This window comes from Narcine bancroftii, chromosome 9, assembly GCF_036971445.1.
Source record: "Narcine bancroftii isolate sNarBan1 chromosome 9, sNarBan1.hap1, whole genome shotgun sequence".
Classification (NCBI taxonomy): Eukaryota; Metazoa; Chordata; class Chondrichthyes; order Torpediniformes; family Narcinidae; genus Narcine; species Narcine bancroftii.
The window spans coordinates 15,722,108-15,743,369 of record NC_091477.1 but is presented as its reverse complement, the minus strand read 5'-3'; the positions used below and the strand labels follow the sequence as shown (position 1 = coordinate 15,743,369).

Sequence of the window (21,262 nt, the reverse complement as noted above, 5' to 3'; positions counted from 1 at the left end):
CCATCTTTAATGAGTGATGCCTTTGTTGCATGACACAGAAGGATGCCCCTTGGGCCAGTAAGTCGATGCCAGCTCTCAGAGCTTTTCCCACCATTCAAAGGGACATTCTGTTGACAATGGAAGATCTAACTGGGCAGATTCCCAACCGTCTGCTACTCAATCCGTCTCTGCTGCAACTCCAGAAAGGTTTTTCTTTTACTTCAACTGAAATACTAATTGGAGCCTAAGTGGTAATGCTACTGGTGATAGTCTGTCACTGTGTGGCAGGGACCTTAAAGCAAGAGAAGATATGCTTCAGCAAAGAGCTCAATCCTACACAGTTCCAAGAAGCTCCACACCTGGCCAAGAACTCTATGATGAACAAGGTATTATTGGCCTTAGGTTTTCAATGGCTGTTAAACCAAGATACGTGAAATGATGGAGCCAATCCTGGTCTCATGCCTGACTGCTCTCTTGAGTTTGTTCAGCCACATTGAATCTGTCACCACAGAGTCATTTCCTTCTGAATGTTTCTCAGTTTGCTGCCAGCCGTCATCAGCAGGTCGGCCAATAATCATTGCCGTGCAGAATGAGTTTCTGTATCTTGATTTGAAGGATGACTGAAATTTGGGGAGTGATTTTTGCCAGAATTGCAGGTTTCTCACAAAATCATTTAGTAATTGCCAAAAACAATGCACCCATGTGAGTTATTTTAATAATCTGGATCTTTAGATCAATGGGAAAGGCTTTCTCTCCCTCACCTTTCAGGTCATTGTTGATCGTCAGTGGAACTTCTCAACAGTGAAAACGTCGTGATTCCAAGCAGCACATGGAGCTGGCTCGTCACGACAGGGTTGGTAGTGCTGAGTCTTTTTATTAGTCATCATTACCTTGAGAGGTGTACCCTGAAAATCACAGCCTGACCTTGATTTGCTGTTTCCACCAGTGTGCTGTGCAAAGCAGCTGAGTGTAGGCACAAGACCCGCCACAATAGCAAAAAAAGCTTGGACTCCTCAAGATGAATGTCTACATTTGGAAAGTGTGCAGATGCTTTTCTTTGGTTGTGGATTGAGGATAACTTGCTCTTTATGTGATTTCAGATGACCCTTGTAGGCAGTCTGTGTCTTACAGAGTTGTGCCAGGTTTGAGCGATTGCATTGTACAGATGAGATCCACAGACTGAGCTGGTTCCAATCCAGCAACTCCAGGGGGGGTTTTGTTTGGGGTGTGGTGCAGGATTGTGCTGGGAAATAGTGAGACTGAAGGGCAATGTCTCAGCTTCATTTGACACAAGTCTGCGATTGGGTCTGTTGTAGACCTATTGCTTAAGAACACAGCTTGCACGTCACACTGCAGCCAATGTCGAATGGTGGCAGCTCCATGTGAAGGTAGTGCATAATCCCTCTTGATTGACATTCAAAGGCTTACATTCAGCTTTAAAAGCCCAAATTGTTTTCTTTTGAAGTTTTTGAGCTATGAACATTATATTCACTGTATCTCTAGAAGGACTAAATTCACAATGAGACATTGACTGGAGGTAGTTGAAGAGGAGCCTTGCATTAACTTTCTATTGGACAGGCAAGAGAATGTTCTGCAAGTTGCTTTTACAATCAGATTTGTCTTTTTTATTGAACATGGTCATGATTATTTTTATCTCCTATACCCTAAGTCATGTTTGCCTCTTAACAGATGTGTGAGATGAGGTTCTGAAGTTGTGACTGGACTTTTTAATCTTGGTTCCCACAGTCAACGAATCAGTGGTAACACAAGATTATTTAGATGATGAAGCAAATTCATATATGACTTGTGCGGTGATACAACCATTGCACTGGCCTCACACACACCGGCCTACTGCAGGGGCCAACCACTGTACCTGCAGGTAGGCATCCTGGGAGGCTGGCCCCACCTGCCTGCTGTCAATCACCAACCTGTATAAAGACTCGAGCCGGCCCCTTTGGGAGCAGTTGAAAATGCGGAGCCAGGAGTGGACGGAGACCTGGTGTGTACATTTAAGCTAATTAGAGCCTGTTGTACAGTCTGTGGACTTTTTGTCTGAATTTTCGCACAGCAGTTCTCACCACTTGAAGACAAGGTAATGTTCAAACTTAAACTCCAGCCAGCGCCTTGATCCTAAGCTCACACAGCAGAATATTAGCCCCTTATAAAGGAATCATAAAGCACTTACAGTCACGGACTGGTTAAGCATTACTGAGCAACGTGTTTATCTTTCAGTTGTAACTGTTCTTGAAAATATTACAGAAGAGGTTCCACTCTCAAAAGATTTCTTGCAGCTAAACTATCTCCTCCTCAAGATATACAGGTTGCTCTTACTTACGATGATGCCAGATTCCACCCCATTGATGAGTACAGATTGTGCGATTGAATGAGGAATGAGTAAAATGGCAGGTAACGTGAATTTAAAGTGAATCTGCTTCCAACACATTAATGGGCCTAGAGTGCTAACAGTCTATCTTTAAAATCAGTGTTTGCTGTATACTCAAAGGAGCTTCACATCGTGGAAGCTGTAAACATTTAAAACTGAGGCCAATTAAGAGCTACCTGGGGGTGTAAAACATGGTCAGGTGGTTTGATTTTAAGGAATGTCTTCAAGAATTGGCAAAGAGTAAAGTCTGGAAAGGGAATCCAGAGCTAAGGTCTTGACATCTGAAGGCAACCAATAAAGGCAAAAAATGCTGTAAACACTGAACAGGTCAGGCAGGGAAGAATCTGATGAAGGGTCTCTGATTTGAAATGTTAATTCTGATTCTCGGTCTATGAATGAGGCCTGACTTAACAAGTATTTCTGTTATGATTTCAAATTTATTGCACCTGCACTTTATTTTAAATTTCAAATAAAAACAGAGGACTCTCATAGAAAATTTCCGGAATCAGGAGGTAAGAACAATAACAAAGTTACAAAAAAATGATAAAATGATGAAAAATCGGAAATGAGCAGGAGGTGGGAGGTGGACGATTGCAGGAGGTTCCTGAATTAGAAAGAATGAATCCATGGAAGGATTCGATAACAAGCCTGAACATTCTGCACCCAAAAGCAATTTGCTGAAGGCCCCGACAATTCAAGCAGATCAGTGGGAGACTCTTCAAGTCTCTTGAAGAGTTTGGCCCCAACACTGAGCATTCATTTTCTTCACTCATCCTGCTCACCTGCAGAGTTTTTTTCAACAGATTGCTTGTGGCTTCAGATTCCAGCGCCTGCTGTCTCCTGTGTGTCTCTGAGAATTTGGAAGTTCAGGCATATCATGACCTCCTCACTGATTTATGGCTCTTCCTCATTTAAAGCACCAAGTGAAATCTTAAGTAGACTAACACTTCTGAAACTGCATTTCTGACATCTCTGCGGCAACACAAATTCAGTGCATTGGAAGAGGCTCTGCATTTACATTTGTTTTTTGCTGACTTTTTACCTTCCTCGCAATTCTCGCCTCTGAAGCCTGCAGAACAGACGCAAGTTCCAGCGGTGCAAGTCCCACGGCCACCGCAGGTAGGATCGATGCACTGCCCAATGGGTACATCACACTCGGCTCCCTTCCAGCCGCTGTAGCAGACGCAGTTGCCCTTTGTGTATTGACCATTCCCACTGCACAATACAGGACAAGCAACTGGAGAGACATAGACAACGGAAAAAGAAACAGACAGACAACAAAGACAAAGCAAATTGAATGCTTTTATATGTAGCATCTATATGGTTTTGGAATAAAATACATATTCTTCCATACAATAATTATATTGTGAAGTTATACATTGAAAAATAATAGGATGGTGCAAGGTTTCGGTGTCTCCACGGAGGTTTCATTTTGACACTTGGCACACAAATTCTTTTTTGAGTGAATTTTAAATGTCTTTACTATGTTCCTGTACTCTAGGAGATGGTTTGTAACTATTCTGAGGAGCAATTATTTGAAAAACATTTACTCCACATTGCTCATTTTAATCTCCTGTAAGGTCACAATAATAATTTCCTTATGGAAACACAAGCTTCCCTTTGTACTTCATTTACAGTCAATGATTTTCCATTTTATAAGTGCTGAAGCAACACATTTTTATGTTGTAATTATCCATTTGGTCTCACTGGTTGCCATACTATCCTTATGCATGACTTACTTCAAGATCTCAGATTTGGCCATAGAACTAACTTGCTCTGCAGACATGATAACTTGGCCAACTCGATCGGGAGTGATGGAGTTGGCCCTTAAATTCAGAAAGCTCAAAATGGCCTTGGAGGGGCTATGGCAGATTGATTAGGGTGACAATAGGATTTAAAGTGAAACTTAAGGAAGCACATAGCAGCATTAAAAATGGTCCAGTCAAGGTTCTCTGGACTAATTCTTCAGGTCAGATGACTGTCTAAGATACTTGAATGAGGGGACATAATTTAACTACAGGAACCAATCATTTAAGATAGAGTGAAACAGAAATTTATTCTTGAGGAGGGTGGCAAATGTCCAGAGATCTTTGCCCCATAGAGCTGGGAGACTTGCTCATCTGAAGTGGAGGTAGATCCATTTGTGAAAAATCAGGAGCTTGAGAGCTATTTATAGCATCACAGGTAAATGCTGAGAGGGTGTTTCCTGACACGAAAAATCTGAGCTGAAGGGTAAGGTCTTAATATGAGGATCCTCGATTTAAGGCGGCATGGTTAGTGTAGCGGTTAGTGCAATGTTGTTACAGCACCAGCTATCAGGACTGGGCTTCGAGTCCCACGCTGTCTGTAAGGAGCTGGGTAGTTTCCTCCCACCCTTCAAAATGTAGTGGGGTTGCAGGTCAATTGGGTATAATTGGCTGGCACAGGCTTATGGGCCAAAAGAGCCTGTTACTGTGCTGTATGTTTTAAAAAAAATTGAGAAGGGAAGAATCTCTTCTCTCAGGGGAGTAAGTGTCTTTGGAATTCCCTACTGCAAGAAGCTTTCAAAATTTGGAAGCACTTATATTTGGAATTCAGGATGGATGCATTTCTAATCAGTGAAGGAAATGCACTATGGAGAAATGGATGGATAAGCCATGAAGCTGCTGAACAGCACAGCAGCTTCAAGGAGCTACATAGCCAATTCATGTTGGCTTTGCTCCTTATGGCCTTATTGCAAACAGATTTATCATACTGAAGTGTATTTACTACATTTCGTGGAATAATATAAACCATACATTTACATTTCACTGCAAAATTTGTAAAAACCAGCGAAAGGCACTTGAGTTTAATATTTCAAAGCAATTATGTCTGATTATAGTTTAATTAGGATCATTGTCAAATTTTTCAGTAATTTAGGAAAGAGTGGTAAAGTGTGATGGAAAAGGAGGTTGATTTTAAGTGTGACATGAATTGGAGTGAGAGTACTTAACGAGGTGACAATTTCCCTAACTTTATGAGCTTCACACTTGAGAGATTTTAATTCTCAGAAGACAAATGAATCCCTCAAAACTGACTCCTGTTTAAAATTGTGATGCTGTTGATGGGAGGTAGTCATGGAAAATCAAAAGGATGGGGGTTTGGGCAAGGGGTTGATTCTGGAATCTCCATGATAGTGGTCTACGCAAAAATATGAACACTATCAGTGTAGGATGTATGGAAGCTGATAATGGGAATTATTAGGGGAGAGGTGAAGGAGAGAGGAACCAGTTGATGAAATGTATGGTTAGTCAGTGGATGGAACCAGAAGATTTGGCCCTTGTGACCAAGGGGATTAGGGGGTATGGAGAGAAGGCAGGAACCGGGTACTGATCAACTGTGATCATAATGAATGGCGGTTTAGGCTTGAAGAGCGAAATGGCCTTCTCCTACACCTATTTTCTAGTTTCTATGATGAAAATGAGTGATGGGGGCTGGAGGGGTTGAGATTAAAGGAACAAAATTTGGAAGACTGGAGATGAATTGGAAAGAGAGAAAAGTGGAACACAAGAGGCAATGTTTATCTGAAATTGGAAAAATCAATTATCTTATCATTGGGTTGTACACACCCCAGAAGGAATAAGAGATGCTGTTCTTCTAGCTTCAATTGGGCCTCATCCTGGTCATGGACAAGACAGTTGGAAGGACTAGACGATGTTGGAATTGGAAGGGAAGTGAATGTATGGAACTTGGGATGTCCATTATGGAAAGAGTGCAAGTGCTGTGCAAATTGGTTGCCTAGTCTATGTTGGTCTCACCTGCAAATGTGAATTGCCTTTTGCTATATCAATGGAAATGTAATTATCGCTATATCCATAAATCAATGTTAATTATTCCTGTAAATGACAAGTTGGCCTTTGTCACCCTTGGTGATTATGACATTGGGCAAATTACTTTGCGATTAAAAACATAGAAATGCTGGGGGAACTCAGCAGATCTTGCAGTGTCCATAAGTAATAAAACTGATGTTTGGTGACTGGGCCCTCCTTTTATTTTATGAACACTGATGGTTTTAAACTCTCAAGGATGGCAGTGTTGTGGGGCTTAGTTATGAGTGGTGGTGGGAGATTAAAATCAACATTTTCATGTGAAAACCAAGCTCTGTCACCTCTGGGATCAAGATTAAGATTTTGTCCAGGTGGAGATCAGAGGAGAATGAAAGCCATTCTTTCTCTGACAGCTGCCAAAGTTCCAAACTGTTCAATGCTAATTTCAAGCAAACTTGAGGGAAAAGATCACATTCAGAGTGACACTATTTGAAATTCAAAGGTGCAATAAGATGCAATTATTGTGTGATGGTTCAATTTGAAGTAAGTGTTCATTTACATTGAAGAATAATCAAATCCTCATGTTCAAAGGGAACTTTTCAAACATGCTGGAATCATGAAAATTTTACTCATTTTCTGTATTGTGACTGAAGCCCTAGTGGCTCTGCCTCACTTTGCATTTATATTTCATGATATATTGTGAAATATTCAAAAATATGTTTCCATAGAAATGACATCACCGAATCTAGCATCAATTGGCAATTTTTAGGTACAAGTATTATTAAAAACAACTGGTTTACTTTGAACATCAATTATATTTTATATGTTCCAATTAGATTGTTGTTTGAAATATATTTTGGGATTAAATTTAACATTTAGTGAGTCAATTTCAACTAGTCATCTTTGCTTCTCATGATCTGGTGATGGTATTGAACTTCAATAAGGGTTGCAAGACATCAAGTTGCCTTCAAAAGTAGCTTTATGGAGAGGAATAGTGTCAAAATGGAGCGCTTCTGACTTCACATCAGAAGCAGCACAAAGCATCCCTGACTTAACATGGAACAACTTGAGATAAAGGCACTTTCAAAGAGGCTTCCCTGGCAGAAAGAAGGGTTATTACCAGGTGTGTGCCATCATTCTCCTCATGAACCTCCGGGAGTGCTGCGCTGAAATAAGCAGCAAATTCAACAATGTGTAATTAAGCTGCTGTGAATTATAATTGATCTAGTTGTGGAAATCAGATTTTAAAAAAAACCCAAACTGATCCATGTCATAAATGTGACAGGTGACGCTGAAGTGATCAACAGCTTCAAAATCACAGCTGTTTCATTCCACTTTTAGTGACATTCAACATTTTGTTTTGCAAAGGCTATCTGTGATTGATGAGGGTACTAATTTTATTCACCTGTAAGTGAGTTTAACTGCAGTGATACTTCATTCATGCCACTTTTTTTTTTCAATGAAATATGTGTTTCCGTACAAATGCTTTCTGGTTTTTACATCTGCCAGTGCTCTCTGCATAGTTGAGTAGCAGAGTGAGTAAAAGCACTCACCTTTTTCCACAAATACCCATAGAAAACTATTAAGAGACAGTTACAAATACAGGTTGTGTATGAAATGGTACTGGTAAAATTCCAATGGGTGTGTTGTCTAATAGGACAAATCCCTCCTCTGGCTAAGGTCTCAAATATTGATATCCAATGGTCCTAGAATTGCACCCTCAACTTGAGGATATACTTAGCCATTGAAATATTTCAGCATTAGATGAAGACAATGCATTGGCCCACTTGACACCTCATAGCTTGTATATATTCAGTCACCTAAAGAAACTTTCCATCATGCCACTGAGGAGACTCTGATATTGATCCATTGCACTGCACATGCAGGATGGAGAGGGGCAGTGAGTGAAGATGCATCATTAGCGTGTGCTCTTTAAGAAGTAATGGCCAGGATGGGTATCAGTGAAGGGTATGCCAAAAATGTTGAGATTAACTTGGGAAATATATGACATAAATAATAGAGGCAAATAATATAAAAAGAAAACCTACCCTTGTGCTTAAATTTACAAAAATGTCGTCGTCCTTGAGTAGAAAGCCATCAACAAACAAGAATGCACAACAAAAATAAAACAGCAAACTCAGCATGAGAACCAATATCCAAAAAGATGATGCTTTATATACATCTGTACCTGGAAACAGCTTAACCTGGCAAAGGAGAACCTCCCTCTTTCAAAACAACATTCATTTGAAGAATTTTTAATTTTGGATGGCCAAATAATTTGACATGAGATTTAAAATCAATCATTTCAGTAACTATCTTCACCCAGCCATTTCCAGATTAAGTTGCTGCCAGGTACCACATCATGGGCTATTGAAGGACCCAAAGCTATCAGTTTTCTTACACTGTGTCTATTTCTGCATCTTTCTCTCCTCTTCTCCTAAAGCCCACGACTCCTACTAAACCATGGTGTTAGAGGCAAAGAACAGACATCCAGTTCCTCTCTCAAGGAGGAATGCAAGGCCGTGGTTGTTAAACCACTATGGAACGGAGTGGTGATGGATTGGACATTGCACTCAAGACTGATCCAGTCCCCACGTCCATAAATTTTGCAACAGCATTCATTGGTTAGTAATAGGGAGCATGAACTGGAGAGAAACTTTATTCCTTTTCCTGATCTGGGGCAATGAGGTCAACTTGGTGCCCTCTCTGTCACTTAAACAAAGGTCGGAAAACTCGGACAGAATTAGTCAATTTCATGTTTCATTGTAGTTCTTTACAATAGCATTCATAGCCCAAAATTTACACTATCTTTTCTAGTATGGGTTGGGTACAAGCATCACAATTTTGACAATTTAAATACATAATTTTGAGGATCAGAGTTTTATAAATTGGACAGAAAACTATCGTTAAATATCTTATCCCACAGACAAATTCATTTTATTATTTCAGTCTAAACAAAAACAATATGAACTTAATAATTTGAAGCCTGGTGTTTCAGTTGGCGTACACAATATAAAATAACTTGCTATCTCTTGGAAAGATTTTGCTGCAAATGTTGTGTTTTGTACCCTGCATGGGAGAGTAAGGAAGCAACAGGGAGCCAAAAGTGAACCATTGCCCATATCCTCAGATTAATCATCCAGAAAATGTGAGCAACCTAGCCTGCAGTCCTTTTTCATCCCTTTAATTCACTTTGAAATAGAAATGAGATACAAGTTCATCGCAGTCAGAAAAAACTAGCAGAAATTGCCTTTTAATTAAAGGAAGTTCAGATATGATTTGGTTGTCTACAGCAGATACATGACAAAACATCTTTATGTGAATATTCCTAATGGAATTTTCTGAAAAATCTATGCCGTTCAGTGAAATTCTACCAATTGTGTAAGTAGTTTATTGGAACATGGTGTAAAACATGGAAGTCTGCAGACACCGTTTATCTTTGCTGTCTAAAGTACACTATTTCACTTGCTCAGTTTCTCCAGCATTGTGCTTTTTCTTTTTATTGGAATATTGCACTTGGAATTCAATGACAAGCTTGTCTAAACTGTTTGATAACAGAATTGTATCTAATGACATAACAGGGATTGCTGTGAATTTGCCACTACAACTGATTTAAATTCTGTTTGGAAAATAAATATTCTGAGATGTATTTTACAAAAACAAGTAAATATTAAGTATAATTTTCAAAGAGATTGTTTATTATTTAATTGTTTTGCAACTGAATTAAAACCAATGCATGGTGGAAATATGCAGCAGACCGGACAATATTCAGAGAGATAAATAACAACAGCATTTCAAGCCCGTGACCTTTTGATGAAATGCTGTCGACCCGAAATCTGTTCCTTCCTCCACAGATGCTGCATGCCCTGCAAAGTGTTTCAACATTCTCTTGTTTTTATTTCAGATTTCTGGCATCTTCAGCACATTGCTATTTGACTGCTTTATTGTTGAAGAATGTGATTTCTAAGCTCATTACATATTGATGCTTCCAAACTTGAACACAAAACACTGACAAAAGCAAAGCATCACACTGACTGTATTCAGTGATACCTCTGAAAAGAATGGGAAATGAAGAAAACATTCCTGCAATATCACAATATCATGGCTGAAGCATTCAGACCAAGCTGACTGCATGAAATATTCAACCAGATCAATTGCTTGTAATATTAGTTTACCCAAAAATGCTGGAGAAACTCAGCATTATTATTTGTCTATGCTGATATTGGAGGAATTAATTCCGCTTGTGATCTGATGTGATTTCTTATTCTCTGTCTTTGTAATGTTTTTAAAGTCTGCTAATAAGAAAGAATGGATCCACCCCCCCCCACCCACACACACACACACAAATGCTGGAATTGAGCATTTCTGGTGGGATATGGTTTCCATAAAATCTGTAGCTCCAGTGACAGTTTCCACTGACACACATTAATCCTTGCATGGGTGGATATTCCTAAATCCAAATATACTTTGTTCTCCTCATTAATCAATAATTGTGCAGAATGATTGTGAAATTAATCTCAATCAATGCATCAAAAACAAAATTATTCCATGGTGAATATTTGCTCTCCAAATCTTAAATTTCCCTATCCCAAGAGGATTTTGTCTCTCCAAATAACATAGCAATATAATTGATAGGGATTTTATTGGTGAGACTCAGTGTGAAATGTTTCTTTGACTTTTAGATCTGTCAGACAAAGTTTTATCTGGTGCTTCACACTACTTCAAAGACAAATTACCACAAACAAAATGCAACTTAAAAATTAGTAGTTGTAATCTCTAACATTATCTCTATATTATTGTTTCCCTTTACTATCATCAAATTGCTGTGCATTAAAAAAAATTCCATTATGTAACAGCAGAGTTGATATATTGCTGTGCATTAAAAAAAATTCCATTATGTAACAGCAGAGTTGATATATATACATGACCTTCATTTATTACCAAGAACTCAAACGGTACCTTTTGCACAGTCAGGCCCATGGAATCCTGGGAAGCAGTGACAAATTCCAGACACACACTCTCCATTGCCATGACAATTGTGAGGGCATTCCTGCACAGAATCTGATAACATCATGAACACAGTTAGTAAACAGTTTCTCCTTCAGTGAATTGTCAATTAATGAATCATTCCACTGAAAATTCAAAGCACTTTTTGTTCAGATACATTTTTTTTTCACATAAAGCTGAAGAAAGAAACAGCTTTCCCACTTTGGCATGAATTTCAAGGCTTGGCAGGTTCGTGTGGAGCAGAAATAGAGTTAACATTCCTTTTGTCCACCTGAACAAACTAAGCCGAGAAACAATACTCACCAATCCTCCAGTGTGACATTTTCATTTCCTACAACATTGTTGGATTTGACTGAAAATGTTAAGTTAAGGACATAAGAAAGCTTGGGATAATAATAAGGCTTCCTGGCTCATCAGATCCATTCCTTTGACTGACCATGTAGAATGTGGCCTTACATGGACGCCATCCAACTGATCTAATCTCCAAGGAAACATTATGCAATATTTCTCCCTGTGGCTCCACGATAATTAAGCCAAAGTCCAGAACATTTCACTGATTTTACAGTTTACATTATTCAGTCTTAATCAGCTACTTTCTACAGATAATATTTCCATGATCTCAGCAGTACTTGAATCATCACGTTGGGTATAGTCATTGATCACTTTTTAAAATTTATCTTTAAAACATTCATTTCCATTCTCTGCCAGATACTAAGCAATTAGCACAGAATTGTGGCTGAATCTGAAGACACATTCCAGAAGTGTGAGCTCAAATGCTAATTGACTGCATAACTAAGCTTCCAGGTTTCTAATTTTCTTGCTTTTCTCCCCCCTTCTTTCAAGTGTGGGCACATTTGGGCATACAGTACATTTCCACAGAACAGAACAAAGATAGTGTACAAAGAAACTGGATCTGCACAGATGTACTGCTAAACAAAGAACGTGGAAAAGAAAGATGTTTTTAGTTGGATCCAGTTCTCTGATATGGAATTTTGTGGCACTGTTTTTGAAATTTTAAGATGAAGTATCTAAGGAAACAGACTTGGAAAAAATATTGCAAAATGTACAGGAATCATACATTCCTACTTAAAATACAGCATGGTTTCTGTAAACAAAAAACAGAAATGCAGGAGGACTCCAACTGGTCTCGCATCATCCATACGAGGTAAAGATATATTTACGATGTTTCGGGCTTGAGCCCTTTCTCCAAGGAATGAGTGAAAGAAGCAAACATCTGAATTAAAGGCTGGGGAAAGAAAGAGCGAAGAGTGGGAGAGTACAGCTCAATAGACTGTAGGTTTTATTTGGGTATAATGAGTGGAAAGGTGATCATTGATTTTGGCTCCGTGAAAGGAGACAGAGGGAAAAGGGGAAAGAGAGAGAGAGTGAAAAATAGAGGAAATGGGGTGGGTGGGGATGTGGATTTTAACAGAAACCAAAGAAGTCAATGTTAATGCCATCTGGTTGAAGGCTGCCCAGATGGAAGAGGAGGTGCTTTTCCTCCAATTTGTGGGTTGTCTCAGTCTGGCAGTGTATGAGACCAGGGACAGACATATCAGCAAGGTAATGGGGAGGGAAATTGAAATAGGTGGCCACTGAGAAATCAATGCTATTATGGGTGCTCAACAAAGTGATTGCCCAGTCTGTGTCCAGGCTCTCATACCTTGAGGTAAGGGTCAGGCCCAAAATGTCAGTAATATGTATTTACCTCCTCTGGACACTGCAAGATTGGCTGAGTTCCTCCAACATTAATTTTTTGACCTCAATCACAGCATCAGCAGACTTTTGAGGTGTCCATGGTTTCTGTAAAAATCTCCTGGTCTGTAAACACAGTTCCCACTGGCAACCCCAATTCCAATCATTTATGTTCCACCCACAATGCATTTTTATGTTTGCAAGAATGATGACTAATTTAATGCTTATCAGTACTATGTAACAAGGGTAGAAACTATTCTGTTATAATGATTTGTCCATATTTTAAGCTTTCTTATCTATAAAATGACTTGGTTCTCCATTGAAACTGGACTGATTATGAGAATGGTGTACCATCTCAAACTTTCTGCATTTTCAATTTCAAGCAGAAGTGGAAGAGAACACTTGCTGTGTCTGACTCCTTTCAAGTGAAATGAGTGAAAATGGAAGGATTGTGGCTGTGTACCCAAATTTTACAACACCAAGTTCAGTTGGATTTGAGGGGGTGGGGGGGGTGATCTTTAATTTTGGATAGGGCCAAGGTAGAAGATGGTGGTTTAAATTTCCTGATCTTCAGCAAGTTTCGAGGTAAGCTTTGTCCAGCGATAGAAGGTAATAATAATTCCCTTAGCTTCGTGATTCTAGTTCCCACATAGTGCTAAATTGGGATCTGACTTGGATGGAACTATGAGTATGGCCTGACCTGGGATGGCAATTCAAACCTTCCCTTTCTATGCTGGCAAAATTTCTCTGGAACTAATCATTTAAAATGCAAAGTGAAAATACATTACATGATGGACATTATGACCCAGAATTTTCAGTCAGCAGTGAAAAAAATCTCACTCACAGTTTGTCTGAAAGAAAATTGAGTGAGCTCTGCAATTATAACATCCTTTTTTTTCTATCTTTCTGCGTCTGACCTGATGGGTTGAATGGCTTCCCTCTGAATTGCAATAAGTTGTCACGTCAAAAATTAACAATAAAAACATTTAAAAGCCCTTGTATTTTCAAATATTTATATGAGGAAATTATATTAATATCATTTGTTTTCAGGACAGATGGTTTGCTAAGCAATAATTAGAGCTCAGTGGACCATTAAAAATTCACTTAGATCATTTTATTGTTGGACCAGTTTATATGAAGCTTAGATTCATGCAAACTTGAATAACTTGCCGTGATTGTGATGGAAATATCTGTAAAACTATCTAGCTATATGTAGAGGCACATCAAATCAATGAGAGAAACAATGATTTGCACATTTCTGATGTTGCTATTAGTTTCATTGTTCAATGCCAACAAATACTGCCACTGCTCTCAGTGACGTTCCTTGGATAATTCACAATTATCGAATCTCAAATTGGGCATCCCTACCCAACACAATTGCTGCTTCTCTGAATTTATTCTTCCCCTGTTTGCTTGTGATAAACAAAAGGAGAGCTCAATGTGTGCAGAATTTGTTTTTGTGATTGGGGTATGGTTGAGGCTTCAAATCTACAATGCCTAAACCCACACCGATATACTACAGTCACAATGCTCTGGCACAACACTACATTCAGGAGTGTCTGCAGGTGCAGAAGACCTGATTGAGCTGACCTAAAGGTTGTTAAAGTTTTCCTTTACTTAGTTTGTTGTCAGGATGTGTTTATGAAGACACATCCTTCACTCATTCCTGGTTGTAAAGAACTGGTCTTGATTTCCTTCATTCTAAGAAATGATTGGATCTTTTAACCAGTAAAATGCAGGAACTGCTGCAATTCCACAGATAGTGATATCATATTTGCGTTTTGTCAAGATCTCACAAATGTTGATGTGTAAATGAAGAAAAAAATAAGGACATTTGTTCAATTTGGGATAACGAATGACATGAAACAGCAATCGTGGTATCATAGCCAAGAATTCACTCATAAAATTAAGCCAATTCAGTTGATTTAAATTACACTGATGTCGTAAAACTAGTATAAAAGCAATAAAGAAGTTAGTGTTTCAAAAGCAAATTACTCCGTATTTTTAAGCAAAAGTCTAATCATCTGCCACAAAAAAAACCCTAGCATTGATCTTACGAGTTTACATTTACCTATTTAACATCAGGTACTACTTATTAAGACCATTTTACTCTCTATAGATGTGTGATGACTTGTATGCCTGTTGTAGAAGTTTTGTACTGTAGTCTGCTCTTTATATTTTCCTCCTTGCCCAATTACCGTGCTGACATGATTTATTTTCGTGGCACAGACACATCCCTTCCATTAATCTGTCTTCCACAGAAGGTTGGCATTTGCAGCCAAAAGACCCAAGTCTATTAGACTCACAACTCATCGCAACAAGATAGCACTGTCAGGTCCAGAAATCTTCAGCAGTTAGACAGCGAACACAGCCATGCCCAAGAAGAGTCTGACTAAATCTCCTGAACTGCCTTCAGTGAAGAATTGGAGAGATATTTTGTGAGAGCTCTTAAACACTGGGCACAATCTGTGGACCTGAGGCCTGAAGAGACTTGATGGAGTGCTGCCAACTAAAAAAATTAGAACTGAATATTGTTCTATATAACTAGTGCTTTGAGTCATAAAAGTTGTACAGCATAAAAACAGGCCTTGGCCCAACATATCCACCTTTTGCCCATCTCCCATTCGCCAGCCTTTGGCCTATTACCTTCAATGCCTTGTTGATTCAAGGCCATCTCCTAAAAGCCCTGATTGTACCTCTATCATCTCACTGGCAGCGAGGTACAGATATCAGCCACGTTCTGCATGAAGAAATACCTCTCAAATCCAAACTTTCACCTTAAACCTGTGCCCTCTTGCTTTTACTACCATGTCCTTGAAGAGTCTGTGACTCTTATCAGGCTATGCCCAGTCTCCTTCACTCCCAGGAAAACTAGATCAGCCTGTTCAATTTCTTCTCAAAACTTGTCTTTTCATCCAGGGCAAATCCTGGTGAAACTCCTTTGGACAATCTCCAGCACACCGCCCTTCCTTTCCGTAGTGTGGTGACCAGAGCTCCTTGCAAAAATTGCTTCAAATTTGTTTGGAAAACTTACTGCACAATGGAGGTAAAACAGGCAAACAGGAATGTGTACCCTTGTGGTGTTTGTATGGTTAGTTAATCGAGTATAGCTCTCCATTTATCTGACAATGCTGCACATCTAGAAGTGTTTACTAAATTGGTCTTAATGTTATATTCCCAGAATTACAGGTAACCTGCACCCAACTTTAATTTCATAGGTCTACATTATCAAGTTTTCTTTGCTTCCTTATTCAATAACTAAATCAGATATTTTTATTTGAAGAAACACACCAGAAATAATTATGAACTATGAGACATTGATGAGACTCAGACAAATTAAATAAATTCCTTATACACTAATGTCAATCTTTTCTTTGAACATCTTGATTTTATAATGACTGTGGAACACCTTTTCATTTATTTGATATATGTGTACTGCACAAACAAGTTTTAAGCTAAGGTTTGTGTCTGCAGTTTGAACGTCTAACACAGTATTGCTATTATATTCATCTCAACCTCCTCTTTTCACGGGCTGGTGCCCTGTCTCTTTGTTAATCTCTAGGCACTTAGAGATTAAATACTTTTGGAACCATTTTATGGCTTCATGTGACATTATTTCACGTGCTCTTTAAAGCGGTCACTATTTGATCAGGTGAATGTGTGCAAATTAAATACTTTTGGGGTTTTTTCTGGCCTTTTTTCTCATGGGGGAAAAGAAATGCAAGAGATTCTTTATAGATCCTTCCTCAGGCTTACCTTCCTTTCCCGCTGCTCCTATCTACTGTTCCTCTTTGCTGCCCTCCATTTTACAAGATGGAACTCCCTGGAGTGAACATGGCAAGTTGCAATGAAACTGCTGGTTCCCAAGAACACTGACCTCTGATAGATTGCACAGCACCAATATAATTAACCTGCCACTGATTCCCCCACTGTGCAACAAGGGATAACATTAAATTCTTTAAAGTGACAACAAATAGTAGCTGTTTAATTTTTAAGGAAAGGATGAATTGCAGAAACATAGCTTTGGCAAAATGCACTTTGGATTACAATGCTTCCAGAAACTACCTCATCTAAAGGAGCTGAAAATAATTCAGATCTTCCTCAAAATTGTGATATTTTATCTGTGAAAGCAGTTAATTGTAAACTTGCTCCTGATTGTTAATTTGATGATCATCATTCGCAAGAGATTTTAAAGTTCAATTTGCAATTTATTGGTTAATGTTCTTCAAATTTCATCTTTTAGAAGTGCCTGCATTGTGTTTTATTTTCATTCTGGTCCAGAAGTATTTTAATTTAAAAATTCTCATCATGACCTTGCTCTCCTCGTCACTGCAGTTTCATCAATTACATTTTTGGATCTCCGCAGCCTTCCAATTCCAGCCTCTTGCATATACCTGATTTTCATTACTCCCCCATGGGGACCATGTCATCAGCAGGCTCGCCCAAGAGTTTCATAATTCCCTCTGAATTTCTCCTCCTCTCTAACTCTCTTTCTCCTCCTGAAGGAAACTGAAATTGTAACCCTTTGACTCAGCTTTTACTTATCAGATCGAATATTTCCTTTTGTGGCCCAGTCTCAAGCTTTGTTTGATTAGACTGTTACAGAATGGCTTGGGACATTTTACCACATTACTAGGGCTGGAAGCCTTTGTTGTCACTCTGCAGCACAACATCAGTATTTTCCAACAGTATTACTCGTGGTCCAGTTAGAATTATTGGGGAACTGAGTGAATAGCTCTTCTGGTGACCCATTTGGTTTGAAAAATGTCTTTTTAACTTTGATTTCCATCCCATCCAATGGGTGCAATTAAGATGAGAAGATAATCAGTTGAGAAACACAGGATCACTGAGCCAACAATGCACTTCATGCCATTTATTTTAAAAATGAAAGTGCAGAAAAAAGAATGGTTGATGAATAAATAACAAAAAATAATAACCTTAAAAAACAGACTAGACAAAAATAAGTCTTTTTTTTAAAAAAGGACAGGGCAATCCCAATTAATCCTCAAACCTGATCAGGACTAACCTATATTTCAATTCAGTCTATCAGACTTTGCCCCATATCCCGTAATATTCTTACCCAAAAAGAATCATCGATTGAAATCTTGAAAGGTGGGGAATTCATCTTGTTTCAGGTGGAATGAAATATTTAACTTTCAAAAGAGGATCAAAATGATTAGCGACAACTGAAAATTAGACTTTTTTTAAAAAACCTCCAGTAAAAGACAAAGTGCATCACTGGAAACTGGGCCAGCAATAAATAAGGGCAAGAAGAATGCAAGAGTCCACTGATTGCTCATTGATGAATGTAAATGAAGAAAAATGGTGATGGGAAATTGCATGAAATGCCATTGTTCACAGTCCAGGACAACATGTGATAGATTACTTTCTCTAACTGGAGGGAGAATTTAGGTTTTAGTCTTACCACATTGAGTATCCAACCAAAACTGTTGCCCCGTACAGAAACTTTTAAATGAGACTTTAAGATGAAACTTTCTTGCCTCTCTTGGAGACACACACAAAAAAAATCCCTTTCCACAATTCAGAAGAGAACAAAGGAGATATTCCAGGTCAGAGTGCAACACAAAAGGCTACAGACGCTGTGATTGTAGTAAAATAACACTCAGAAATGCTGGGGAGCCAGCCTCGCAGTGTCCATTGGGTGTAAAGATATTTCCAAAGTTTCGGGCCTGAGGCCTTCTATAAGGCAAAAAACAAGAAGGCATCTGAATAATGGCAGGGGGTGGAGTCCAGACCAACTGTCAAAAGGTGTTAATTGGATATGATAAGAGGAAAGGTGAGAATTATTCCTGGTCTCCTAACAAATTGATTGTTGTGTTTCCTTGCAGTGCAACAGTAAATACACTCCTAAGTACTCCATATGCTTGAATGCACTGTGGAATGTTCTGAAAGGCACTATACAAGTGCAGGCCTTTATTTTCACCAAGATAAAGTGATTGCTTTTCAAGATCTTATTTTATTGGAAGAAGTAATGTTTCTAGTCAGAGTTCAAATATTCACTTTGAAAATAATTTCTACCTCAAATTCTGAAGAAGGAAAACACATCACTTTGAAGAATTTGGAACTCTCCATGATCTTCATTTAATCGCAGACGAGGAATAATAGGGGCATTTGCCATCTGCATTGCAGTGCTGCATGGGAATACATTGACACGTGACTTCAATATGCACCCTTTTCCCTTTACTCTTAAATTCACTGATGGGGACCTTTGGAGGTTTACTTAAATTCTTGGAATAACACTGGATGATCTCACTCCCTTGGCTTGTTTCATTAATTGCATTCTCCTCCAGATAATAGAACCAGTGAGGTGAGATGTGCCTCATACACATACATCATGAGAAGAATTAATCAAACTTAATCAGTCCACTTTTATTGGAAGTGGAATGGAAGTGAGGGAGGTTGGGAAATAGTAGGAGCATGGCCAAATAAGGCAGTCAAGTAGCAGAGAAAAGCTCATATCCCAACTTGGACCTACTTGTCACAATTAAATAGGACCTAATATTGGAGGAAAGCAATCCCAGATTAAGGACTAAGGATACTTAGGGCCACAGTATCAGCGGTGATAAATAATATTAAAAATGATTCATCCAGTGAACACTGATACTATTGACCTACATTCCAAGGCTTTGATATAAAAGCAAATGTCTTTTTAGGCAGTATTTTAATGCTGGGATTTACAGTTAGATATTTGAACAATTTGAAACTGAGAGCTCATGTTATATACTGGAAACGATGATCTTAAGAGCAGCAGTGATCTGATTATCCTTATTGCAGGCACCCAGAGGAGCTTGATATTTCTTGGAAAGGCTAAATATTGCCACAGGAAAAGCACTTATTGAAATCATAACAGAAAAAAAACACCCCACAGGATGTTCCTATCAAACAGCCTGGATTATGGCAGTTTCTGAATGTGAAAATGTGCTTTCAGGTTCCTGGATTTAATATGCACTCCAAATTAGCTTTAGCCTCATAAATTTGCTTCTATTCTCTCTCCTTGAAAGATGCTTTCTCTTGATTAAGTGATTCAATAAAAACACATCAGATCTTGGAAGTCTTAATAGGTCAGTTGTGGAAAGGATGTGTCCATGTGGATGAATCCAGAACTAGAGGTGCCCTATTTAAGACAGATTAGAGAAACTTTTTTCCTCTTTCAAGGGGTTGGGAGATCATGCAATTCTTTTCCTCAGCAACAGAATCTTTGGATTTTTTTAAAGCATCTGTAAATAGTTTTTGATAAATATATGGGAGGAAACTTATCGGGATGAGGCAGTCATGTGAAGTTATGGTTATAATCAGATCAGCCATGTTCCTATTGAATGCAAGAACAAATCTGAGAAATGGAGTCTCCCCTGCTTTCAAACTCTATAAATGTATGTTTGTTTGTACACCTTTCTTAATGCCTTGCTGTCGTCCTTAGTCTTACATTTCTCCTCTACAAAAGAAATAGATAAATAGGAAATTCCCAAATATTCCATCACCTTAAGAATCATCGATCTGGATAACTGGTAAAAGTTAAAGATTGGAAATTCTGCTCCTGAACAATTGGGTAAATTTTATGGTAGTATCTTGAACATTTCCAAAGCCTATGATGTGATTTGGCAATATTCAAATCCAAGTAAATTACCAGTCCATCAAATCTGTGCCCTTAGGTACTAAGGGTTCCTCTACCCTTGATGTATTAGCTTGATTTTGTTCTAACCTTCTTTCGATTAACCTAATCATTCACAAGGATTCTCCTTTTTCACTCTGTTCTTTCCGTGTATCAGTGATTTTTCGCTCTAACTTGCTGTTGATGTCAGTCTCCATTTTAACCCATCGTTTGTCTTCATTGCACATAATTTCTCTGTTCCTCCTGACTTCAATGGAAAATCATTATTTGTTAGAAATTACTGTTAGTAAAGTTATTCTTTGAAAGATTAGGACTCCTGTTTTAAGTCCTGTCCCATTCTTGTCTCAAAAGAGCTAACTTAAATAACTTCAATTTGGATCTTGACTTACTTAGTAATTTTTACATGATGAATATCATTTTTTGTTCTATTTCTTCAAATCTTCTTTCTTTCTAAATTTAATCAACTTCTATATTTGAGAAAAGAAAGACTTTCATATTGTTGGATCAGCCTAGGAACATTATTGTCCATGCATCAATATTTGGGAACGGCGGACAAAGACTGATGTGGTCATGATAATTCAGTCCACTTTGTTCTGCTAATGGTACAGACCACTGGGTACCAATGGCCCTGGGAGTCATTTACCTTTAATTTGGCCCTATGAAATGCCATGTCTTTAGATCAATCATGGTGGGTGGGGAGAAACAAAAGTTTGCAGGCGCTGTGAGTGTAATAACAATCCACAGAATTGTTGGAGGATTTCAACTGGTTTAGCAATGTCCATA

The 21,262-nt window shown here is 38.5% G+C and overlaps 1 protein-coding gene across 1 annotated transcript in view; it reads right to left on the bottom strand.

Annotated features, from left to right (window-relative positions):
* The window catches only part of tenm2a (teneurin transmembrane protein 2a), a 767,339-nt gene that overhangs the window by 99,966 nt on the left and 646,111 nt on the right, over positions 1-21,262 (bottom strand). Inside the window, exons 10-11 of the mRNA XM_069898186.1 lie at positions 11,107-11,208; positions 3,405-3,599 (exon numbers count right to left, since the gene is read on the bottom strand). Of these exons, the coding sequence (XP_069754287.1) occupies positions 3,405-3,599; positions 11,107-11,208 (297 nt within the window). The remainder of the gene's footprint in view (positions 1-3,404; positions 3,600-11,106; positions 11,209-21,262) is intronic.